The 27,851-nt window shown below is 38.1% G+C and overlaps 1 protein-coding gene across 1 annotated transcript in view; it reads left to right on the top strand.

The window, feature by feature from the left end:
- nrxn2b (neurexin 2b) overlaps positions 1 to 27,851 on the top strand; it is a 1,850,542-nt gene that overhangs the window by 648,629 nt on the left and 1,174,062 nt on the right. Inside the window, exon 5 of the mRNA XM_055156806.1 lies at positions 12,994 to 13,295. Coding sequence (XP_055012781.1) covers positions 12,994 to 13,295 — 302 coding nt within the window. The remainder of the gene's footprint in view (positions 1 to 12,993; positions 13,296 to 27,851) is intronic.

The raw sequence follows: 27,851 nt of genomic DNA, 5'->3' as shown, positions 1-27,851 counted from the left end.
ATCTAGAGACACTGCTCCTGCCTGAAACATCAACTGCTCCATCACTCACACTATAGGTTATCTTCTTCTTTCAGACGGACATTCATTTAAAGGTCTGTGGTAATACAGGAAGTGCTCCACTGTGTTTTTAAACTCCATATACATTTACTAGAATCATCTGGAGCATATCAGACCTGGAATAGCTGATCTCTGCTGAATTAAAGGTAAAAAGGAGCTATTAACTTGAAAACTACTGCTTCATGAGATCAGAAGGTAGAGCATTTTGAGTTTTGGAGATGCAGACAAATAACAAATGATCACCATATTTTTCGGACTATAAATCGCTCCAGATTATAAGTCACACCAGCCAAAAAATGCATAATGAAGAAAAAAACACATATACAAGTCACACTGGACTATCAGCCACACTTTTTGGGGGAAATTAATTTTATAAAATCAGAGATCAGGACTTTCATCATGAAAGTCAAGTACTAGTAATAACATTAGAAGAGAGAACAACAGACTGTAACGTCACATATGAACAGTTCTTCAGATAAACTATAACATAAACAACAGAACAGAACAAGTTTAACAAACTCTCCATCTCACTCCAAATCACTAAATCCATTGAGTTCTTCATCCTCTGTGTCACTTCTGAGTAACTCCGAGACCTCCAGAGGTAAACAGAGCACCGCTTCCTCTTCTGTGTAGCTGTCGTCAGACTCAGCATCAGTTCCAGTTAGAATTATTCCGGTCTTTCTGAATCCTGACAGGATGGTTTCGGTGTCACTGAAGTCCAGGATTTGTCCATCCATCCAGTGACTTCCAGAAAAGTTGTATGGCACACCCTCCCGGTTGATGTGAAGCTGCATTTACAGATTGTAAATACATCTATTTTTTATTTTTTTCACTATTTTGTGCACTTCTGGAAATAAAATCACCAACACTATTTTGAATACACAATATAATTTCTTTTTCGTCAATAAGGGCCTGTTTACATGAGAACGTTTGTGGGTAAAAACGACAAAACATTTTATCAGAAGTGCCTTTCGTTTAGATGGTGACTGCGTTTTTGGAGCTTAAAAACGCAAAAATCTGAAACCACCCTCCAGAGTGGAAAAGTTGAATACACCATAGCGCCATAGCATTTCCATCTACACCGCCCAAGATGCAAAACTCTGGTCAGATTTGCTCAGGTCGCGTACATGTTTACGTCACATACATCCCCACCTAACATCACCACCGAGCCACCTGACATGCATACACGATCGAATTCCACATACTTTTGCGTCACCGTACAGTATGCATGCAGATTTCCTCCTGAAAACACTTGTCTAAATGCAGAATAAAAGTGAAGACGAGATGCCACTTTTGCGTCTTCTGTTCAGACCGTCGTCATGTAAATGTAGCGTAAAAACCCACAACAATCATTGGTTACAGATTATTTTGTTTATTTGGAAGAGGTAAAAAAGTTTGCGCAGTAAAAAGAAAAAAAAGCTCACCACCATGATGTTTCGGGGATTACAGGATTACAGGCAAACATTTTGTGGGGAAATGTTCAGAATCAGATTTCAGTTTGCGCTGTAGATAAGACCTTGATTACTTCTGGGAAAACATGCATCTTTCCGTGATCCATGATTCATGCGATCTGGGCAGGAGACGAGATGAATCACAGAGCAGCACTGAGTTTTATGCGGAAGCCAAAGGAGAAACGTCCAAGTGAACCAAAACAAATATGGCGACACCAACTGACGTCCTTCAGCCTATCTGAGCGAAAATATCAAGACTGTTGTGGTTCTGAAACTCATGCTGACGGAGTCACTTTTTACATTTGTGAAGAGAAAGATGTGTTAACGTGTTTTTATACTTTTACTTTCATTTTTTAAAGCTCTGAGTGCCACACTAAGTCCCTCCCCCTTCAGAGCACTATCACAACACAATCACACAATCAGCGTTCATCTCGGCCAATAAAACTGCCGCACATCGCATTAGGTCTGTAAAGTTGCTGTGTACTGATGCCAACTGATGTCCTTCAGCTTATTTGAGCAAAAAAATACTATAAATGGCCGTTTTGGTTGTGAAATTTATTCAGAGGTAATCTCATTTTTGGAGGGAAAGATGGTGTGCTTTTCACTCAACTGGATGTAACAAAAGTTAGATTTTTCAACTTGTTCTGTTATTGTGACGCTTCGACTAATCAGCTTGGAGTATATGATAGATCCTGATCGTTCAATTCAGAGTGCTATACATATCAGTTTGTTTGCACCACCTGTTTATTGCCATACTGTGGAACATTACAGACAAAGAGAGGGGGAGAGACTTTATTAATCGTGAGGGAAATTCACGTTTTGGTGCAGCAAACTGTTGCAGTCGATGTTGCTGCCACATTTCTTCTGGGTGTCTCACCTTTGTGTCTCAGTCAAAGGTCTCAGTGCAGTTTAACAGCAGGTCTGTCAGGGAGGGTCAGCAGATTCTGTGGATAGAAAAGTGTTCGTCCTCTGTGTCCTGCAGCATCACAGCAGTGTCCGGAGGGAGTAAGGTGAACACAACAAGAAAGGCGTCGTTCTTACTTTGCTCTGGTGTTTTGGTTGGTGACGAAATGGTCCATTACCTGAAAGTGTTTCTGCCAGATTTGCTGCCACATTTGGTGTCAAAACCCTGTAGCATCTCCTATGTCCATAGCTAGTTCAAACAAACAGCTCATTACACAAAATCTAACAATGCCTTACTTGTGTCCTTTGAATTGCACATGCTGCGCTTCATTGTTATGGTGTGTTTGATTACCCATCTCACTCAGAGGTCCGAGGGCAACACGCACTGACGCGCCCCTTTTCCTTGGACGGTGGAACTTGGAAGAGCTCGGAGGAGACTGAGCAAGGTTTCCGAGATAGAATCTAAGAAGACTGCGTCCAGTGTCACTTTTAAGTATGAACTGTTTTCATTGTGTTTGGATGTTTTGATGGTTTAAATGACAATTTCAGTCACTCATATTACTGCAGTACTTTACTGCGTCCTTATTACTATCTGTGGATTTGGGTGTCGGTGTTGCCCATGTTTTTAGCCCATTTCCTGCCAGCTAACATGCCAAAATCATCCACTATCACGAGTTACCAATGCTTTCACTTCACTAATATATACTGAAGTATACTGAAGTATACTATTTTTATACTAATTTCTTCCTCGAGGTTGTGTAGCTGAAGCACAGACTTATTTTGAAGCGCCTGGTACTCGGCCAATGATAAAGCAACAACATTTTTCCAGTTAGAGCCCACGTTTTTCTCAAGAAACATAATAAAATGTTTGAAGTTTGGATGTGACGTCACGTCCGAGATCCGAGTGGGTGAGGGACGGATAATCGAACGCACCGTTAGTCTATGATGTGATGTTAAAAGCTAAGCCCAAAAGATAAAAAGTTTCAAAATCTGCTCAGTGTGTGAAGCAGGTATTGACAAAATCAGCCAAACGCCCTGTTGATGTGGTCTGAAAAAGCTGGCGAAAAGTTACATAGTGCAGCTTTATCATTAAAAACTCCAAATAGCTTCATCCGCACAATTTACACCTTTTAACGTGTGAGCGAAACAGCCCGCAACTGTTGGTAAGCAAATAATACTCCGGCGTACTTAAAATCTCATGAAATATTGATTGCATAATAACTGATGCATAATACGACTCTGAATGCATAATTGAAAGACATTAGCGGGGTCCATTTGCGATGCTTTTGTTCATTCCACCATTGACACGGCAACATCGCCACAAAGCCATACCTCGGGGGGACGTTTTTTCTTCTTTTTTTTTTTTTCTCATTGTCATTTTCTCTTCTATCTCCTCTACTTTTGATGCTCCTCTCTTTTCGCGACGATGGTTCACACTTGAGTTGCGATTGCTTCCAAGTTTCAATTCCGGCTCAAATGCGCTTTTAAGTAGCTGTCTCTCGGCGGATTTCATTTGTCCCTTGGCTCTTTCCTTGCGTCAAAAATGTTTTCTTTTATGTTTCTCCTCACTCGGATATAATATAGCTGTTACAGTGCCTTTCAGCTCCTTCACTGTTCCATGGATGTATAACGTTTAATACCAGCTTTTTGTTCACACTTAGCCTCTTTTAGTGAGATATAGAGGCGATGTTTGGGAGCATTTGCGGTTGAGTTAAATGAGACTACAGCTCATTAAAGAGAAGAAGAAAATTATGTACTATGAACTAATGGAATTGTAGTTTTTGAGTTGTGTTAAAGAGGTAACAGAAATAGGTTGGTTGTACTTGTACGCAAAATCAATTCCAGACTTAAAGTAGTAGCTGTTATATTTTGTGATGTTCTTTACTCATTAAAAACACACACAGAGTTCTTCTCTCAAACAGAAAAGACTCTGTTCTGCCTTGTGATGTGATGTGGTAAAACAAGAAGTGCTCCAATGTGTTTTTAAACTCCATACATCTTCACTAGAATCATTTGGATGATTTCGACCTTGGAGTCAGCTGGTTTCACCTCGTGGAAACCGTCTGACCTCGCAGCATTAGGATTCGTTCACTCGACGTAGACAGGTACTTTTTTAACTTAACCAATCGCTACTATTTGGTCGTGATGTATGTAATGCACCAAATCATGTAGGAAGAAGGGCATTAACATCTTTCCCCTTGATAAAATCCACCAAACATTCTCTTTGTTCCGGCTTTAAATCCTCGATCTCGGGAATCGTTGCCAACACAGAATGTCTGTCTTCGTCTACAACCATCTCGACCGCTTTGTTTACTTTGTTTACACCCAGACAGGCGCTTGAGTTTGACGTCATAGCTTCACAGCTCTTTGCTGATTGGTCGGTGCATTGTCTACAACTTCCGGGGTTCTTGCAAACCGTCTAGTGTCTTTTAATTTCTGACCTACTCGCTGGAGAGAAATGAAATTGAGCGGAGGCACTAGGTGGCTACTGAACTAAAGTAAAAGATGGATGTGAACTTGAAAACTAACACTTCATGACATCACAAGGTTGAACAGAGTATTTTGAGTTTTGAAGATGTAGACCAGACCTAAGCATTGTCCAGCTCTCAAGCCACATACGCCCCTTTGTTTGACTCTGACCGGCCCGTTTAAACTCATCTGGAAACAAAATAAACACATTTTATAATTTTACTTCATGCATGACTAAATCTGCATTGCTTTTATTTTAAATGACATTTTTTATAAGGCAATCTCACTTTTTCATTGCTTAGTCATAACATAAACTCTTACCAGTCTCAAGAGTTCATCAAAACAATGCTCTTTACTGCTTTTTATGAAGAAATACAATTAATATTATGCAGAATTGAGTTAAGCACTGTGGACCTGCCCTCCACAATATTTTCTGTTTCTCATGTGGCCCCGTGGAAAAAAAAAAAAAATCCTACCCTGATGTAAACAGACTATTAGCAAAGGATTATCCAAATGTATTTATGAATGAAACAAAACATACTTTCATATATGTGTTTGAGGAAGTAACTTTATAACATGTCTTAGATTACAAGAGTCGATTTTGTGTAATATAGGACCAACTGTAACATCTTAAAAATCATAGCAAGTATACACGTATTTATTTTGTCGTTTTGAATGTTTTATTATGGGTTTTTCTGGGTCCAAAGACAAAAATTGTGCAAAACAAGATTTTGCAGACACGTTGACCCGAAACGTCACATTGTGGTGTATTAAAATTAAAAAAGAGAGGGAGATTTAAAGAGCTGCAGTGCGAATCTCTTTCTTCTTTTACACAATTATTATGCTTTTTGACTCTTGACTCTTATTACTCTGGTGGAACTCCTTGTTTTTCTCCATGGGAATGTTGTTCCTTTGGCTATAATATTTCACAAAAACCTGTTTAACTCCATGGCAAATGTTCCAAAGTATTTTTTTTTTTGTTTTAACTTTCTGTTTCCACAACTGAATCTTCACAATGTGCATTTGTTATCTTACGTAAATGTTCAGTTATGAGGTTTATCATAGAAAACGTTTTCAAAGTTTTCTGGTATTTGACTTGAATACCAAAATATTAAAGTTTTTTTTTATTTCCACCATTTAATCATTGCTATTGTACTTTTTCCACTTGGAAAAACTGGTGCTGGTGTTAGTTGAGGCTCAAAATTACGACGAACATTTGACAAACAATTTTGATATTTAGATTAAATCTGAAACAACAAAATCAGTTTTACACAATTTGACAAAAAATACATTAAAAAATCCTTTATAAGACATCCACATCCAGAAGAATACACCTTAACCCACTTAGACATCCCCCTCACCCAATTACCCATCTCCGCTTCGATAACCTGAGATTGCTCTTGTGGCCGACCTGCTAAACCTGCTTAGCTCCCAGATTTATCCTCTAATTTTCCCAGCATCCGTCCACCGTCCTGACCATCCCAGACTTGCCCGACCTCTCCGGAGACGTGCCCCGGGTCTGGACTCATTCCGCTGTAACGGAACTTCAGAATAAACTCGATTTGATGATCCACCACTGCCGGCTTCGGCCCTGTGACAGTCTGCTCTCCTCTGCTACCCGTTTCCAGGCCTAAACCTCATTACCTGGGGCCTGATTCTTCAATATGGGCTCCCAGGGGACCGCCGGGAGTGCTGGTGCGGGCGGACGGACGCAGGAAGTGGACTGTCACTTCGCATCACGCTGCTCACATGTCGGCGCGCTCACCTGGAGGAGTGGGAAGGTGTCAGATTTGCAGCGCTGTCTGTCTGGAGTAACTACATTTAGACACCACAGCGGTTTTTATTATTGTCAGTAGTGCAAAATGGCTGACATGTCCTTTTATATTGATCTGAAAAAAGAAAAAAATATATCTAGAACTGTAACTTTTGACAAATGATCAAATATTTTAGTTGAAGTTGAAGATCCATACTGATTTTATGTTGTTTTTGTGACATTTTTCGCTCTATATGCTCCTCCGCTTTGTGCAATATGAACATTAAAGCTCCACCATGTAACTTTTTAGTCAATATGGAACAAAATAATAGCATGTTTATACATTTATTTTTCATTTTTGGTGTTTTTATTGCTTCGAAAAACTGAGAAAATATGTGTACAATGCAAAAAACTAAATCTAGTCAAGTTCAGATGACTAGAATTAAGAAATATTTATCATGATTTGAGTAAAAAAAAGTGTAATTAGCTACCAATTGGAAAGACTTTTTGTACTTAAAATATGAAAGTACATCTGGCTACACTTAGAAATACTTATTATTTAAGAAAAACAACTACTTTTTGCACTTAAAATAAGAAACAAACTCGAACACACACTTATCCCATTGGTAGATAATTTTACTTGTCAAGTTGAATCTACTCAAATAAAGTCAAATGTTCTTAATTTTAAGTCATTTTAACTTACATAAATATTATTTTTTTCATGTGAACGGACTTGCATCTCCACAAACCTGACTTTTACTTACAATCCAATGCATTTTATTTGAATAGAAGATTTCAAATGATCAAATATTTTAGTTGAAATTGAAGATTCTTACAGGTTTTATGTTGTTTTGTGATGGAATTAGGAGTTTGCAAGTAACAAAAAGGTTTCCTCATTCAATTTCGCTCTTTACTTTGGGCAAGATGAACATTAAAGCTCCACCGCGCTGCAAAAAACTAAATCTAGTCAAGTTCAGATGACTAGAATTAAGAAAGTTTTACCATGATTTGAGTAAATTTCACTTGACAAAGTAAAATTATCTGCCAGTGGAATTACACTTTTTGTACTAATAATAATAATTTTACTCGTCAAGTTGAATCCACTCAAATAAAGTCAAACGTTCCTAATTTAAGTCATTTTAACTTACCTAGATATTGTTTTTTTTTCCAGTGTAATTACTGTGAACAAACTTGCATCTCCACAAACCTGACTCTTACTTACAATCCAATGCATTTTATTTCAGTAGCTCATTTTATAAACAACAATTTCCAATGTGCTGCACAAAAATTGACTGGAGGCTCTGGTTTTCTTCTCTGGAAATGTTCCTTTGTTCAACGCAACGGTGTAAATTACATTTATCTCTATAATGAATGTTCTGAAGTTTGGCTTTAACTTTGCATTTTGTTTCATTCACAAATGTTTAACGCACAAACCCTGCATATTTAGACTGAGTTCTTCTCTCAAACTCCTAGAAAATACTAATACTAATACTAATGTGGTAATACAGGAAGTGCTCCACTGTGGTTTTAAACTCCATAAACCTTCACTAGAATCATTTGGATGATTTCAGCCATTGAATTACCAATCTCTAAGGCATTGTTTCAAAAGAGAAGGCTGTACCCTACGGTGGGTAGCAAAATATTTTTTTTGGGGTCGCCTGATATGTGTGTTGCGCTCTTCTCCTGCACCCTGGACTGGAACACGCTACAAAAGCACAGACAGGCCCATCTACCTCATTAGAAATGTTGCTATGTTAAGACATGTTTCTGTATAATTTCTAATCTTTTGTAATTATTTTATTGACTATTTTGTTCCAGTATTGCTGCTTCAATTGAAAGTTGAAAAGAAAAAGAAATGACCTATATTTAATACCCAAATAGTCGACTTATGGATCCTTTTATTGCTGCTTCAGTTACTGTTTTTCATTCTTGAGTAGAGAGACACGATCACTCGGTCAACAATAAAATATCCTCATTAATGTTCAATAATGGTCAAATCCACCTTTATTTTTTGTGTTGTGAAGGCTTGTGACTTTCAAAATAAGGTAAAAGGTAAAAAGTAGCTGTTAACTTGAACTCTACCTCTTTGTGACATCATTAGGTGGAACAAAGCATTTTGAGCTTGGGGCGCTAGAGTTACTCAAACGTGTGAATGAAACAAAACACAACTATGGGTTTGTTTTTGAGGAGGTAACAACATTGTAACATGACTTAAAGCTCACAAGAGTCTTATTATTATTGTTATTTTTATTTTTTTTTTTGCGTAATATACAGTAGACTCTTTAATATTCTCCCACGCTCACCACTCCAAGCTGTGAACAGTCTGCCTGGTTGGCGTCGGCGTACAGTGACATGCCCGGGGTGAGGTGTCGCGGTCTCGGCTGGACTCCGGTGTAGTGACAGAGCAGGTGACGGCGCCCTCTGCTGGCACCGAGCTCTGACGGGTGACATGTGTCTGCTGTACAAACACAGAGCTTTGACTGGCACGGAGAGAACAGGGAGAGACGGCGCGCTGGCATGTGGTCGCTGAGATTGACACGTTAGCGGCTATAGGTGGAGTAAACATGCAGTTGTTTATTAAAAGAGGGTGCACTGACTCGCTGTTGGGGTATGGTATTCTTTTATTTGACTCTGCACAAATATACAAGGGCCAGGACTGAAAATAGGAAAGATGCTTGTTCCAGATTATTCTGTGAATGCAAATTTACACCTGTAGGCCCTGAGCAGTCTGATGGAAATACTGGAATAAAGATTAAATGTATGTATTCCATCTACATGTATGCTGATCGTTTAATACATTGTTTCCCAAAGACTAGGTCACAACCCTCAGGTGGGTCGCAAGAGATTTTTTTGTGTCACCTTGTCAGAATCTGTATCTCCAAGCACTTTTTCGACAGGACCACCTTGCTTACTTGCTACTGCTTTTCATTGTTTGAAACTTGAGTAATACTAAGGGTCTGTTCACATGAGAACGTATGCGGGTAAAACGACAAAATATTTTATCGGAAGTGTCTTTCGTTTAGACGGTGATGGCGTTTTGGGGGCTTAAAAATGCAAAAATCTGAAACCTAGCCAGGCTGGTGCCACCTAGTGCCTCCACTCAATTTTATTTATCTCCGGAAACTAGGTCAGGAATCAGAATACACTAGACCAGGAGTGTCAAAATCTAATTCACAGAGGGCCACAATTAAAAACTGGAAGTTGTGTGCCAACCTAAATATTTACTGAAAAACGTCAACAACATCTGCATGTTTTCTCTTTTTTCGAGATATGTAATTTCAAACCTTTTCTTATTAAAATAAATGTTTAATAATAGTTTTGCTTAAACACTGAATCCAGAACAAGCATGAAACAATAACAACATTTGAAATAATGTCTCTAACTCTAACACATATTTGATATGATCTCGCAGGCCAAATATAATTATATCATGGGCCAAATTTGGTCCCTAGGCCTGAGTTTGCCATGACTGCACTACACCATTCACAAAAACCCCAGAAGTGTGAGTTTGGGCACCAGCCAATCAGCGAAGAGTCAGACATTCTGTGTTGGCAACGATTCCTCAGATTGAGGATTTAAAGTCGGAACAAAGAGAATGTTTGGTGAATTTTATCAAGGGGAAAGACGTTATTGTCCTTCTTCCTACAGGATTTGGGAAAAGCTTAATATACCAGTTAGCCCCGTTAGCGGCGCATTACATACATCATGACCAAATAGCAGTGATTGGTTAAATAAAAAAGTACCTACCGTCGAGCGAACGAATCCTAATGCTGCGAGGTCAGACGGTTTCTACGACGTGAAAGCGGCCGATGCATCAGACTATCTGAAACCATCCTCCAGAGTGGAAAAGTTGAATATACTCCACTGTAGCGTTTCCATCTGCACTGCCCAAGACGCAAAACTCTGGTCACATCGCGTACACGTTTATGTCGCATACATACAGTAACAGAAACAAATGTCCCAACAAATGTACAGAATATGATACTATCAGTGAACATAGAAGGATTTGCAATCACCTCTGTTAAGTTCGTCGCAGGCGAGGCAGACGGTTATGGACGAGACCTGGGATTCCACACACTTTTGCGTTACCGTGTGCTCGCAGATTTCCTCCCGAAAACGCTCGTCTAAACACGGAATAAAAAGTGAAGATGCGACGCCACTTTTTTCGTCTTCTGTTCAGACCGTCATCATGTAAAGGCAATTTATAAAAGGAAAAAGAAAGAATACAATGACATCTAGATGAAGAAAACTCAGGCCATTTTCTCAGAGTTACTCCCTCCTCGGAAGTCATCATCCGCCCGTTTCCAAACATCTTCTGGTTTTTCTTTGAGAATAGCGCCTATAAGATACACGGAATATCAGAAATACAGTATGTAGACACCAGTTCCGAATATTGAGTAGACTTTTTGTTCACTTACTCAAAGCAGTTTGTTATTTGGAGAGTGAGAAGTGGCAAAACTCAAGAGACAAAACCAACACTCTATGAATACACTGGTTTGGAATGTGAGGACAGCAGAGCCCTTCTTGTGACGACTGGAGAAAGTTATTATGTCTGCTGGTGGCTGTGATTTCGGAGTCTTCGAGTATCTTCTATTGTTCTTAAGAGAAGACACTACAAGTCACTTTCAGATGGAGGACGACTGTAGACTGGAGTTTGTTTATTTATTTTTTTGTTCATGACCAGCAAAAGTGTAATTTTCATCTTCTCGAGAGTGTATCGCCGGGCTGGAACTGCACAAGGATGATGTAGTTTTGGAAGATACTGAAAAAAAAAAGAGTAAAGGATTTGATTTTCTTTGTTTTTTGTTTGTTTGTGAAACTATCTGGGCGACAGCAGCTCAGTTGGTAGAGGTAAAGGAGTGTCCGTTCTCTGATTTGGTTTGACGGTTTGAATCCTTGAATCCCGCTCTTGTGGTTTCTTGATGTAAAGAGCTTTAAGAGTGTCTTGAAGGTGAATCATGCTTTATAAAAATATGAACATTCACCATTTACAAATTTTGCTCAAATCCTTGAAAAAAACAAAACATAGGTCCTTTAAACTTCCCTGTCCAGCCAGAACCACATGCTTTGACAATCTTTCACAGAAACAAGTGGATCTGGAGTTGTATTTTGTCTCTATGATTTCAGAGGCCATGATTGACAGGTGGATTAACCAATCAGAGAGACGAATGCTATGTTTGCATTAAAAAAATGGAAAACATGGCTGTGTATATGTAAAAAAGGTGGCAAGACAACATGAAGGACTGAGAAACAGCTTATATTTACTCTACCGGTCAAAAGTTTTACAACACCACACTTTTTCCGAGTTCTTACTGTTTTGACTGATGAAAGTGTCCACTTTTGGCAGATATAACAGCTGAACACACTCGTGGCTCGTTCTTTTTACAATAGAAATCAAATATTCTTCAGAAAGTTCTTTTCAAGTCTGTCGCAGAAGTTCTCATAAATGTGTGGCACTTGTCGGTTGCTTCACTCTTCTGTCCAGTTCATCCCAAACCTCTGTCTGTTCAGTTCTTACCTTTGTACCATTTCAAGCTCTTCATTGGACTTGCACGACTTGAATTGCAATAAATAACTGGAAAAATTAGGGCATTCGAAAACTTTTTGACAGGTAGTGTAGGTATTTTCTCAGAATCAACAACTGAAGCATCAGACTATTACTTCACTCAGGGAACATAAGTGATGTATTTTGTTCTGGATGATGTCTTCTTCGTTTGAGAGACACGTGATACAAACTAGGAGCTGTGGTTCAGTTGTCTCAAGTCTGGAGGGAGGTTTTTCACGCTCTGTGGTCCAGTTGCAGACCCTTCTGTATTCAAACGGAATGTACAAGGAACTGGCTGGTCAACAGCAAAACATCTTGCCCCATCTGTACACAGTCCAACTTTAAAGAGCCTATATTACACTGTGTTTCCTCATCACAAACTGACCTGGAGTTGTGTTTTGTTTCATTCACAAATGTTTAACACACAAACCCTTCATATTTAGGTTGAGTTCTTTTCTCAAACTCAAAAATTTCAGCCCTCGAGTTGCCAATATCTACTAAATTAAAGGTAAAATGTAGCTGTTAACTTGAAAACTACCACTACGTGACATCGCGAAGTGGAACAAAGCATTTTGAGCTTTGGAGATGTAGACAGACAAAAAAAAAGTGTGTGAATGAAACAAAACACAACTCCAGGTATGTTTTTGATGAGGTGACAAAGTTCTAACGTGGCTTAAAGCAGTTTTGCATAATATAAGACCTTTAACTGACTCTCCTGTGTGTACAAATCCAATCCAAGAGTCTGACAAGAATGTTGATCGATGCATACACGTATTCAGTATTTCACTCACCTGTCCTCCTCTGTCTTCTTCCAGGTAAGGAGGAGTCCGTGGCCACCTTCAAGGGCAATGAGTTCTTCTGCTACGACCTCTCCATGACCCCCATCCAGAGCAGCACGGACGAGATCACGCTCTCCTTCAGGACGCTGCAGAGGAACGGGCTCATGCTCCACACGGGCAAATCCGCCGACTACGTCAACCTGTCCCTGAAGAGCGGCGCCGTCTGGCTCGTCATCAACCTGGGCTCCGGAGCGTTCGAGGCCCTGGTGGAGCCCGTCAATGGGAAGTTCAACGACAACGCCTGGCACGATGTCCGCGTCACCAGAAACCTGCGCCAGGTAAGGGAGCGGTGGAGAACAGCTGGATGCTGGTTTTGTTGTGCTGTTGATGGGAATGTTGCAAAGTTTCTTTTTGTTTAGTTTTGTTTTTTTCTAGGTTTGAAAATTCTGAAATTGTTGCCAGTGGCTGCAGTCACGTGCACACTCAAAATCTGATTAAAATCACGTTTTTGGAGTTTATTTAAAGAGACCATATTACGATGTTTTCAAACCAAAACATGTCAAAAACATACCAGGAATTGTGTTTTGTTTAATTCACACATTTAAAACACAAACCCTGCGTATTTAGACTTCCTTAGAGTTCTTTGCTCAAACTGAAAACACACTGTTCCACCTTGTGATGCCATGTGGCAATACAGGAAGTGTATTTTGAGCTTTGTAGATGTAGACATCCTAATAAGTGAATGACACAACTCTGAGTATGTTTTTGATCACGTAACAACATTTCAACTTATCCCAAAGCTCACAAGAGTCAATTTTGTGTAATATAGAACCTTTAAATGACATAAAAAGCCAATCTAATCAACTAATTTCATAATAATGTCATGGTGCTTTTGATTACTCGCATCAAATTGTGCAGTTTCCATGTCAAATAATAATCTTAAAGATCCGCAAATCAGATCATAATCAGATTTTGGTGTGCATGTGAACAAGGCCGATGTTTTTTGAGGGGTTTTCTGTTTTTTTGCAACTTGATTATTACAAGATTATCTGTATACTCTTTAGGTAACACTTTACAATGTCTACACTTTTAAAGGTTGAACAAAGAGTTATTCATAGTTTATAAAAAAAAAAAAATCATTCAGGTTTGTTAAGTACATAATTAACACTCTATCTTAATCACGTAGTTACTAAACCTGAATCATTTTTAATAAACTGTGCTCATTATGAATTAAAGCCAATTGTTATTTTTATAAAGTGGTACCGTATTTTAAAGGTGCAATGTGTAACTTTTTGATTGGAGGTCCGTCACCTGCTTGTTTCTATGGATACGTCATTGCTCTGCCTGGAATGTTCCACAGCATAACATTAAACAGCTCTACCTTACATTTATTCAATCACAAATAGTTTTAGAGCTCAAAAATACTTAGAAAAACATTATTTTGGCTGTGATCTGACCTGTAACTTCCAAAAAGTTAGGAAAGTTTAATGCCATACAGTGAAACATTCCAGACAAAGCGACAACATCTCCCTAGAGACGAGCATTTGACGGATCCTCAACTAGAAAAGTTACGCAATGCAGCTTTAAAATACTTGATGTTTTGTTTTTAAAATGTGAAAAAAAACTTCACCTGAGAAGATGTTGGCAGAGCGATGCCTCTGTTTGCCAATATACAATCTTTGGCGGTGTTTTTTTTTGCAAGAAATGTTCACCTTTTCTTTGTCTTTTAATCATTGTTATTCCAACTCAGCAAACAGGAAGAAAGCAACGAGATAATAATTAACTTTTTATGCCAATCAAAGTTTTTTTTCTTGTTTTTATGTAACCAAACGCAGCCAGAATCCTGCGCCAGAGAAGGTTGGATGGAGTGAAACCTCTTGTCTGTCTGCAGTTCTACTATCTCCGCTTATTGTTGATTAAAATTTGAACTTTTTTTGTGTATTTTTTCCAGCTCACGGTGCATTTTGATCGCGATTAGACCCGCTTGACTAACATCCAATTCTTTAAAGGATCCAGATAACGGGCTTTGTGGTTGAATATATCTGATCACTTGTTAAAATGCTATCTCTTAATTAATCACTAATTCACTTAACTCATCTTTTTTTTTCCCTCCCTTTTATCAAGCTCAAGGTGGCGTTACTTATTTGATTCATTTTCGCTTGTGGTCGACTCGCGATTCTGTGTGTCTTTTTAATTACAGATAAACTTGGGGGGGAAAAAAAATCTTACTTTGTTTTTAATTCAGTATTCATTTTCACAGAATTCTGAATTTCTCGTCAAAGAACAAGTAACAGAGCAGTGATCGATTGCAGATCTATGTGTTCAAAAGTGGTTATTTTAGCGTAGATTTAATCGCCTTAATTTAAAACTTAAAACTTTAAAACCATCAGATAAGCATGTGAAGTTATATTTTATCATTCATATTTATATCCACAAAAAAAAAAAAAAAAAAAAAAACAGGAAAAAAAAGAAACATTGACAAGGCAGCTGACTGATGAAAAGTAAATAGTCAAAACAGAGAAATATACTTTTTTCAATAAATAAGTTTTTGGGAGGGTCCCAAACAACCCCCCCCCCATGATGTTGTTTTATTAATAATAATGTATCAGTCTTATATACTTCTTTTCCATACTCTAACACACACACACACACACCGAGTTCATACTAGGCAAGATGGGTAAAGTGTCTTGCCTAAGGACACAATGACAGTTTTTACCACTAGTGCCTCGCTGTAGCACCTGATTTTCCCAGCAGTCTCCCATCCAAGTCCTAACCAAACCCAGCTCTGCTTAACTTCTGATCTGAAGAGATTAGGCTTTGACAAGGAGGTTTGGCCACAGCTCCATGACTCCACAAAATCACATACAATTTTGCAATCTCCACGGAGAAGCATTTGACTCTGTCAAGTATTTGACAGTTAACTGATTTGTAATTGAACAAATCAATCATAAATGTGTGAATTAACATACTGTAGAACAGAAGGTCTCCAACCTGTAGCTCGGGAGCTTCCAGCAGCTCTCCACTCCCTTACAAGTAACTCACCAAGGGATTTCTGAATCATACGTATTAACTTAAATTTGATTTAATTAAATGTCTATTATCATTATGTTGTTAAATTCTGATGCCTATCTTTGTGCACTAATACATGGATAATAACTGTCTGAATGTTTTATGTTTTCAAACTGTGCTCCATCTGAAGGCTCTTTATATTTACTCCTTTTCTTGCTGCCACTAACATAAGTAAATCGTTTTGTAAAAGTAGCTCACCAGAGGAAAAAGGTTGGAGACCCCTGCTCTAGAACATTCCAAAGGAAGACGAGTCTGTGACAAGAAAAGTTACATAGTAATCCTTTAAATGAATTATGATAAAAGATTTAATATATAAAAAACATGTAATTCACCTAATCGTTCATATTTATTCTAATACATGCAAAACCTATTATTATTATTACTACTATGAACTTTAAAGCCATGTTGTATATAAACTCTACCAATGCAGTGCGCACTAATTTATCAAAGCTGACAATGCCCTTACAACATTCTACACAAATTACCCACACACATCTTTACAAATCGTCTAATAGAAAACAAAATGGCCTCCGCGGCTCCAGTGTTTGTGGTGTTTTAAATGGGCTCGAAAAACATTTGCAATTCAAGTCCTTCTGAAGCTCACGCTGTGTGGATGCTCCTGCTCATCCATTGGCAGTTGTGTGTAGTGTGGGTGAAATTCAATCAATTTCACTTAGTTTGACCGTGCTTACCCGCTCACATTTTTCTTAGCACTTGTAATTGGAATGAATGGCTTGTCTGGTCCAATAAGAGGCGGTGTTGCAAAGCGTGCATGCGTTCACTTGAAGATCGGGATTGTGTAGACACAGGCAAAAATCTGGCTTAAGTTGCAAAGAAAACAAAAACAATGGTGTCTTATGCAAAAAGTGCTTTTAGGAGGGACAGTGTAAAAGCATATGTATGATGTCTTTTGTAACTTTTGGAACTCTTTTTGAGACATTTGACATTTTGGGGGGAGTTGATAGTCAAACGTCTCACAGTAATATCGTGGGCTGTCACAATATATCGAATTACAAGTTTCTTCGCTCAAAGGGACTTTTAAAGGGAATTTTGGACATAGGGCCTCATTTCCTAGTGAGCCAGAGGGTTGAAGACATGTAGAGACATTTTTTAAAATATTCCATCCAGTCCTTAGGTTACATGGAGTGGATACAAATGTAATGCTGATGTTTTACAGAGCATGCATGGAATTAATTTTACGTTATGGCATGTCAGCGTGGTTTGGTAACCTGTCAGTCAATCTTAAATCATACATTTTTACCTTGACTAAAAGAGCAGGTAAAATAATGGGTGTGGCCCCTAGCTCACTGCAGCAAATTTTTGAGGAGATTGTTAGGAAGCTAGGCAAGAAGGTGGCCAGTGACCCAACCCATGTTCTTCAGTCAGTTTGAGTTGGGCAGAAGGTTCAGTGTCCCAAACTGAACAGATTTAAACATTCTTTTGTGCCATTAGCCATTAATCTGCTATGTGGTCTATGTGGTGCTTTGTGTTGTGTTGTTTTTTGATAAAGCATGTTACCCCCTGTCCCAAGACAAATTTCTCCCATGGGAGACAATAAAGGATTATCTTATCTTATCCTTGTATTTGCAGAGGTCGCTGGTGCTAGACTAGTGCATGTCAATGGTCATAGTTATCCTGTCACTAAAAACAGTCTTACCCACTCCACAAAACACCCGAAGAAAATCTGTTATTACACCAGACTGTTGATGTCAATGTCTGTGTTGATCTCAATGAGTGTGTTTACATGCACATCAGTGTCCCGGGTATGATCGGGTTTTTTTTCATAAAGTTAAGTGCACATGCGTCCAAAAGACAAAAACTTTTCAGTGTTTTCATCATAACAGTAGCCAAAATAACAAAGTGACCAACATAAATAAAGTCAAGTCATTTTACTTATATAGCACATTTAAAACAACTATAACAAGTTGCACCAAAGTGCTTTACAGCATGAAACACAACACAGTGAAACGCAAACACAAATATAAAATGTATAAAATATTACATAAACGAGTTACTTGATGCACAAAGATAATAGTTTAAAATGGAGTTCATGGGCTGTTAAATGCCATCTTGAAAAAATTTGTTTTTAGGAGGGTTTTAAAGTGAGAAAGGGAGGAGCAGGATCTCAGGTGAAGAGGGACGGAATTCCAAAGCTCGGGGGCAATAAGAGAGAAAGCTCGGCCTCCCCTGGTTTTGAGGCGGGATGGTGGGACGGACAGGAGGTTGAACGAGTTTGACCTGAGAGACCGAGAGGCTGTGTGGGGGGTTAAAAGATCAGTGATGTACTGTGGCGCGAGTGAGTTAAGTGATTTAAAAACAAATGATAACATTTTAAAATCAATTCTGTATTTAACAGGTAACCAGTGGAGTTGAGCTAGGATGGGTGTAATATGGTCTCTGTTTTTGGAACCGGTGAGCGTCTGGCAGCAGCATTTTGGACTAACTGTAACCTACTGATGGAGGATTGTGGGAGGCCTGAACATAGTGCATTACAGTAGTCCAGTCTATTTGTTACGAAAGCGTGTATGACTGTTCCAAAGTTATTGCGTGTTAGGATCGGTTTTAATTTGGCAATTTGTCTGAGCTGAAAAAAGCTAGTTTTAACAACATTTGAGATCTGTTTCTCAAAGTTTAAAAGAAAGTCCATAAAAACACCAAGGTTCTTTGAAATGATGAGTGAAATGATCTGATCTCGGAAAACATGAACCATCTCCAACGCGGCGCACGCAGAACAGACTCACCATCATCACCATCATCCCTCTGTCAAAGAACACTCATATTCCACTGAGTCGTGTCCTTTAGTCCGACAGAAGCTGAACCGCATCAGCGCAAAAAGAAAGTGCTGTTTGTATCAGCGCTTATAGTTTATACAAATGAGCCGTGTGGTTTTAAGTTTAATTTCTGTAGAACAAAAGTGTCAACCTGCATTAAACACATTATAATCTCAAACAGGCTGATGTGGCTCTATAGTGTTTATTATGGTAACACTTTATAATAACTACACCTTATTTAGCCTTAATAAAGCATGAACAAAGGCTTAATTAATAATGATTCACGCTTAGTAACTACTTAATTACTACCTTAATTAGCACTTGCACTTAATTTGCCTGTGCTGTAAATAGTTACTCATAATTATTTCATACTTAATTACTCATGAACTAACCATTTGAGCATTTATTAATGATTAGTAAACTATGAGAGAATGATTTACTAATAATAAAATGCAATGGTAATTCAGGAAGCTGTTATCTGTTAAGTCTTTTTGAGAGCTTTTCTAAAGTGAAGACGAATTATGCTTTATTAAGCATTTACTAAGCGTGAATCATTATTAATTCTTTGTTCATTATTAATTAAGTCTTTGTTCATGCTTAATTAAGGCTAAGTAAGGTGTAGTTATTATAAAGTGTTACCTTTCCTTTTTATATGTTGTAAAGTTGAGCTTATTTTTGCAGATTAGGAATAGTAATAATAATTATGATCATTTTAATTGATGATTAATTGAAAATCGATCGTTAATTCTCTCCACAATCAGTTAAGAAAAATTAATCGAATGCTCATCCCTACTGTGCACCTTTAAGTTCCAATTTTATATAACAATATATGTGCCAGTAAAATGAAAACTATGATTATTTAAAACACATGGCTTGAATCTCTTGTGTTGCTTGAGGACAGGAGCCGACCACAAACAGGAAGTAGGACGGATCCCAGTTGGGGTCAAAAATGTTACGGCCGCTCGGTGCGTGGTCAGCAGAGTGCGTAATGAGTTTGTGACGGCGACAAGGTTTGGGAGATCTACGGTGACAGTGCTCCCGGCTACTACCTACGGCATAATGTCCTTAACCCCCGTGCATACATACATATAATCATCCTGTACCTGCTGTAGTTCATGATTTATTTTCAAGGTGAGAACAGAAGGGCCACTTAAAGCTCCTGTATTACACAAAATGGACTCTTGTGAGCTTTAAGTCATGTTATAATACAGTCACCTCCTCAAGAACAGACCTTGTGTTTTGTTTCATTCATTTATTCGAGTAACTCTTTATGATTAGTCTGTCTTTTGGCACGTTTACATGAGAGCTTTAATTCAGAATGATAAACATTTAATGCCTAACGGATATGATTATTCAGAATTTAAACTTAATTCCGAAGTAAGTGGGTGGTTTATTCCTGTTTTAAAGCCGAATGAATTTATTCCTCGATCATGTAAACATTTACTTCGTGGAAATCGTCTGACCTTGCAGCATTAGAATTTGTTTGTTCGACGGTAGAAGGGTACTTTTTTTATTTAACCAATCGCTGCTATTTGGTCGTGACGCATGTAATGCACCAAATCCCATAAGAAGAAGGACAATAACGTCTTGCCCCTTGATAAAATTCACAAAAGATTCTCTTTGTTCCAGCTTTAAATCCTCAATCTCGGGAATCGTTGCCAACACAGAATGTCTGTCTTCGTCTACATCCATCTCGACATTTTGTTGTACTGTTGTGCTGAACCACAAAAGGGACCCAGACAGGCGCTTGAGTTTGACGTCATGACTTCACAGCTCTTTGCTGATTGGCTGGTGCATGGTCTACAACTTCTGGGATTTTGGCAAACTGTCTAGTGTATTCCGATTCCTGACCTAGTTGCTGGAGAGAAATGAAATTAAATGAATGACTGGAGACACTAGGTGGTGTCAGCCTGACTAGCAAACGTTTATTCTTTGTAAAAATAATTCCGGTCATTCAGTGCATGCTCGTTGAGTCGCCCTTCTGACGCGATCCAGATGATCCGACTCCACCAGTCCTGGCTTCGGACTTCCCTCCACGTCTCTTTGGATTTGCGAGCAGGATGTGGGAGTGGGTTGAGGTAGAGCAGCCGTTGACTCAGTTTGTCTTCTTCCTCCCCTCTCTTTTCGACACTCTTCCCTTCTCCTCCTCAGCTGACAGACGTAAAGCGTAATGAATGAATTCTCCAGTTTCTACTTCATTATCACTGGAACGACCGCGAAAAAAGTTTGGATCATGTTTGCGTCCGTGGCATAACGACAAACTGAGATGACAGAAAAGCCGGTAGCAGCTGAAGTTTGTGTTTTCTTCCGATCGACGTAAATACATTTGTGTCTCTGTCCAATCAGAAGTCTTCCTGACCCCGAAACGTTGAGCGGAATTAAATAAAGACGATTTAATGTGTTTTCCATGTAAACCTCAATTCAGAATTATTATTACCATGTAAACGATTTAATTTAGAACAATTAATCCGGAATTAAAAAAACATAATGTAAACAGATTGGCAGTTCCAGGGCTGAAATTACCTGAATGATTCTAGTGAAGGTGCATGAAGTTTAAACATGCAATGGAGCACTTCCTGTATTACCGCATGACATCACAAGGTGGAACAGAGTGGTTTCTGCGTGTTAAACATGCGCGAATGAAACAAAACACAACTCCAGGTCTGTTTGAGATGAGGAAATGACATTATAACACATTTCAGAAAACAGCGGGCTCCTTTAAATGCTACACTACGACAAAAGAACTAGTATAGTGACAGGAAGTTGTTTCCTCAAGGTTCTCGTACAATAAAAAAAAAAAAAAAATCTTGAATTAACTCCGTATTATAAGCCTATGACTATTTTCTCTCTCTTTTCTGATTAGCATAAAGAATTACATCGCTTACTCAACCATGTCCTTGCACTAAATAACAAGAAGCCTCGTTACATGAAAACAAGTGTCCCTGGCAGTTGTTTCCGAATGGTTCTCGTTCAACTTTCTTGCATTCTTTTTTTTTTTCTTTTTTTTTTACAAATTCCCGCTTTTGCTTTCACAATTCTTCAGTATAGTAAATGTATTTTCCTGACTTATAACAAATAATAAAAGTTAGGGACTGTCTCTTTAGTGCTTTAATTATTTAACTGGTGGTTTTACAGTTGTGAGTTTAAATGGAATATTGCACTTTAATTAAATTTAACTTGGCATGCCAGTAAATCCAATTTGTCACTGTCGACGAGCTGGTTTGGGTCTTTGCCTAGCTGGCAGAAACGGCTATTTCAGAATTTGTCACAGGATTTATTAAACAAATGATACAAAAAAATAAATAAAAGGAAAGAAAAAAAAAGTTCTTTCATAGTTATAATGAATTTGAGTTAATAAAGTAACACAACAGTTGGCGAGTGACAAAAGCGTCACCAGCGGCCATGTTGTGTCTCGTCGCTATGGTAAACAAAAACTAAATTTGAAGGACATACACAAAACTGCTCAAGTATCATAACTTTGCCAATCTTTGCAATAAACTGTGATGAATTTGACTTTGACTCACTCCCAGAGGTGTGCAGAGTAGACAAAAACTTTAATAAATTAAGAGTAAATTTACACCAAGGTAATACTCATGTAAAAGTAATGATCCAAGATATTAATAATTATTAGTGTTACCACAAAGTAGTAGTATTACTCAAGTTAAAAAAAGGGGTCCGAGAAATTACTCAAGTAAGAGTAAAAAGTGTATGGGAAAACTACTATTCAAGTAAGAGTAAAAAATATATAGGGAAACTACTACTGAAGGAAGAGTAAAAAGTACACGGGAACACTACTACTTAGGGTTGTAACGGTACATGTATTCGTGCTGAACTGTTTCAGTACGGGACGTTCGGTTTGGTGCAGGGCTGTGCACGAGTGAGTTCGCGCAATTTGTGTGTGTTTACATCTCGCCACTACATGTGCAGCTACACGGAGGCTCGGCTCTTTAATATTCACGAGGTGAACTTGTCCGTGATTCAGGCAGAGTTTCCCGCAGCGATTTATAGTTAGGGCGGCCCCCTTCACAACAATTGCCCCCCGCCTTAACTGCGTCCCTCCGAACCACGTGAATCCTCACAAAACTATGATCGTTACGCCCCAGTCCTCAAACTCACCTTTCACCGGCATGGAATCTCCCCCCATACCGTCTGTAACTGCAGCAGATCTGCACTTACTGCAGACAATGTGGACAAGTTGGTTTTTCTGGCCAAAAATCTGAAGATTAAGTAAAACTGTGTTAGTGCTGCACTTTTTGCAAAAGTTTTGTTTACTGTTTAAATTTTTTTTTAACATTTCATACATTTGTTGTTTATGTGAGAATATTTTATTGAACTTATTAGTATTACCAAGCAGCACTATGCGTTTATTTTATTTTCCCGTTTGTATAATATTAAAACAAATTGTTGATTTAATCAAAACACATTGTTTTGCATTTTGTTCCCATACTGTACCAAACCGTGATCACAAAACTGAGGTATGTACCAAACTGTGATTTTTGTGTACCGTTACAACCTACTACTACGCAAGTAAGAGTAAAAAGAATATGGGAACACGACTACTCAAGCGAGAGTAACTGTAAAAGTAACTCTTTGTATATAATATTACATTTATAATTTGAAGTTAATGTAACTGGAAGAACAAAACCATAAATAAGGCATATTTTTGATGAGGTAACAACAGCATAACATGTCATAACAAGAGAGTCCATTTTGCGTAATCCGGGACCTTTAACTCCCACCGTATTTTCCGATTAACATAAATAATTAGCTTGCTAACTCAGCCATTTCCTTACACCGAATAAGCTAAGGCCTATGTAGCTTGAACCACATGATTCACGGCGGTGCTAACTTAACCCTCACTAACTGTCCATGTAATGCTGTCCTGGCTAGCGTCCATTAGCGCGAATCCCCGGCGGACGTTTATAATTGACATAAGCGGCATGCTAAGTGTTAAGAGCCGCGCGCATTTAGCTCGCTAGCGTCCCGCCGAGACAGCAGCGGTAAAAGCAATTCTGGGCTAACGTGGCTAACATTGATCACCCCTGACCTTATATTTACTCCCGGCGTATGGATCGATTAGGACTGTGAACTCTCAGCGTAGACGGAGAAGAGAACGAAGGCTGAGATCAAGGACAGTTATTAGCGCTACACAATGTTCTACCAGGCACAGGATCGTACACACACACTTTACACACACACAATATACTGACAGTCAAAGGATCGTACACACTTTATCATTCAGTGTTATTTTCCTTTGTGTTTATTACTTTATACATTTTATATAAATACAGAACGCATGAAAAATACAAAACATAACCTAGACTCAGGTCAATTCAGTATAATATAATAACAAGGAGAAATAAATATGTATATAAATGGTAATACATTCTAGATAAGTCGCTGAAATAGCAAGACCCTGTGTCAAATAAGGCATAATTACAAATAAAAATAAAATATAGAAATAAAGTAATACAATATAAAAGGTCGTTTGGAAAAAAGTGAAACAATTATATGATGATTGACAGGACATATGGTTATGTGTTACATAAGGGTGAATTGTTATACAGTTGTAGGGAGTATTATCTGTTATATAAGATTGAGTTGTAGGGAGTATTATCTGTTAAATAAGGGTGAGTTGTTGTACAGTTGTAGGGAGTATTATCTGTTACATAAGATTGAGTTGTAGGGAGTATTATCTGTTACATAAGATTGAGTTGTAGGGAGTATTATCTGTTACATAAGAGTGAGTTGTACAGTTGTAGGGAGTATTATCTGTTACATAAGGCTGAGTTGTAGGGAATATTATCTGTTACATAAGGGTGAGTTGTTATACAGATGTAGGGAGTATTATCTGTTACATAAGATTGAGTTGTAGGGAGTATTATCTGTTACATAAAGGTGTGTTGTTGTACAGTTGTAGGGAGTATTATCTGTCACATAAGGGTGAATTGTACAGTTGTAAGGAGTATGCAGACACAGTAATAATAATAATAATCATCATCATCATAATAACAAACTTACTCATTAAAAAGAAAAAAGAAAGAAAAGAAAAAATAAAATAAAATTATGTAGAAAAACTCGAAAACAAACATGACAACTGCCTCTTAAAAAAAAAAAAAAAAAAAAAAAGAAAGAATGAAAGAAAATAAACATTACATCATCCCTCCTCAGTCAAAATCAATCAGCTTTAGTTGCAGTCATTTTACCTGAATTATGAGAAAACAAAATGAACAAAACTAAAATTACATAAGAAATCTATAGCTGCCGTAAAAGCAAGTCCCTCCATATGACGTAATGTCCCAACCATCAGGAATATTGGAGGAAAAAAAAACAAAAAAAAAACTCCTCCCATGTTCTCCGTGATCCTTCTCGCCGCGTCATTAAATCCATGAGCCCAGCCAGTCTGTTTGTCTTTTAATGTCGTCTCCACTCTGCTTGGCCTTTACATTTTTCAATTCAAAAAAAGGAAAAAAAAAAAGAAAAAATTGTCAGCTTTGTGTGGGATAAAATGAAGCCGACAGAATTAGGTGAGGTGACAGCGACTCTGCCGTGGCAAAGGAGGGAGGATGTGATGTGAATGGGAAAGTGCAGGGTCACAGCTCCCCCTAGTGACAGAAAGTGATACAGCAGTGTGGAAAGTGTATGGCGTCTCAAAGGGATGGGCTCAAATAGATACAAGACTGACATACTGAGACTATTTAATGCATTTATTTATTTTATTATTTATTATTTATATTTATTTATTTGATTTAAAGGTCCTATATTACGCAAAATTTATTTACAATGTTGTTACCTCATCGAAAACAGACCTGGAGTTGTGTTTTGTTTCATTCCCACATGTTTGAGTAACCCTTTATTTTTAGGCTATGTACATCTCCAAAGCTCAAAATGCTCTGTTCCACGTTGTGATGTCATCAAGTGGTAGTGAACAGCTACCCTTTTCCCGTTTTTTAAGTAGAGATGGGCAATTCTAGGGCTGAAATCATCCAAACTTTTTTCTATTCTAGTGAAGATGTATGGAGTTGAAGTGGAGCACTTGGTAAATGTAACGATATTCAAATCTCTCGGTACGATATTTTCACGATATGCATCTCATGGTACGATATTTATTGCGATATTCTGTAGACGCTAACAAACTTTGTCCTTTTAAAATGCCTTTTGTTTTGTCATAAACCAAAGAATTAAGATTTTAATGTGCTTAAAAATTATGATTCTGATTATTATTTGTATTACTTTTCATGTAGTCTGCACTGTAATGGAGCAAAGGATCATGGTCTATGTAGTTCACTCAGTTTTTTTTTAGCTATTGCTGTACCCAAACAATAAATTGAGAGACTTGTAATTTAATATATTGTGACAGCCCACGATATTATTATGAGACTTTTCACGAGACGATATCATGATATTTCGGTTACTGTTGCATCCCTAGTAAATATGTATGAATTTCTTTTTTCTTGGTGATTAAACATCTGTTTATACGAGAACGCTTGCGGGTAAAAACGACAAAATATTTTATCGGAAGTGCCTTTCATTTTGACAGTGACGGCGTTTTGGGGGCTTAAAAACTACACTGCCCAAGACGCAAAACTCTGGTCACGTCTCTCACGTCGCATACACGTTTACGTCACATACATCACCACCTCGCCGCCTGGCATGCATATCCAATTGAATTCCACATACTTTCGCATCACCGTATGCACACATATTTCCTCCCAAAAACACTTGTCTAAACGTGGAATAAAAAGTGAAGACGTAACGCCACTTTTGTGTCTTCTGTTCAGACCGTCATCATATAAACGTAGCCTAAAATTCACAAACTATTTTCTGATCTATGTTGTTATGTTGTTTTCTCATCACCTGGAGTTTTTTGTTTCATTTACACATTTCTAACACATAAATCCTGCATATTTGAGCTTAAACTTCTCTTTTTCTTGTAAAATAATCCACTTGTCAATCACGACCTTCTCAGATATTGGATTACTTTTGGAGAAGCTTATATTCTGGATCTCTGACACATTTATATACACTTTATTGAACTGCAACGACTGGATTGGACATATTAAAGGTGCATTGTGTAACTTCTCTGGTGAATCTGGGTCCGTCACCTGCTTGTTTCTATGGAGATGTCATAGCTTTGTCTTACATTTATTGAATTGCAAGTGGTTTTACAGCTCAAAAATACCTCGAAAAACAGACATTCTGATTGTGAGCGGGGTCGCCTCTCCACAGGTCTGACCTGTAACTTTCCAATACAGATTCCTATACTATAACTTCTCTTTATCTGCTGATACCCCGATATCAACCTATACCAGAGCAGAGACTGAAAACAGCATTTATTTTTTTAAGATTAATGTTAGACAAAACTGTTCCGAAGTTCTGATTTATCTCCAATAACAACAAAACAACTTTACGTGATTAAAAGTTCAAACATTCTGAGATTTTTTGGGCGACTCAGACAAGTAAACAGTCTTATTACCTCATTTACACGTCCAAGCAGGATATCGTCCGAACTGAAATCGATTACAGGTGGTTTTCTAGCTCAAAAATACCTAGAAAAACAGGAATTCTGACTGGTCACCTCTCCACAGATCTGACCAGTTTGGTTTGGTCTCAATGAAAATAGAAAGGTTTAATACCAGACTGTGAAACATTCCAGACAAACCAACAACATCTCCATGAAGAAAAGCATCCTCCAGAAAGGTTACACAGTCCACCTTTTAAGTCTTATCATATTAACCAAAATTTTACTTCCTCTTCTACTTCTAGTTCTAATAAAATCACTTTACCTTACATGACCCGTAACTTTTATAAACGTCTGGCCTCTTTTCTGTGTCTTCAGACGTGTCTCATCCTCCGCTATAAAAATCTATAGAGTCTCAGTCTGCACTTTTATGTGGTCAATAATGTCACACTGTGGGCTTTTCAGTCGCTAAGAAACAAGCCGGTCTCAACAACTGGACAGCTTTTGTACACATACATCTTTATAATGTTTAATCATGGGTCCATTAAAAGAGAGAAAATTGGACACAGGACTTTGAGTATGTGATCCTGCTG

Source organism: Boleophthalmus pectinirostris, unplaced genomic scaffold (genome assembly GCF_026225935.1).
Source record: "Boleophthalmus pectinirostris isolate CB_2022bp ecotype Guang Dong unplaced genomic scaffold, ASM2622593v1 HiC_scaffold_20, whole genome shotgun sequence".
NCBI classification, from domain to species: Eukaryota; Metazoa; Chordata; class Actinopteri; order Gobiiformes; family Gobiidae; genus Boleophthalmus; species Boleophthalmus pectinirostris.
Note: the sequence above shows the minus strand (reverse complement) of the source record. Positions and strands in the feature narration are given on the sequence as shown.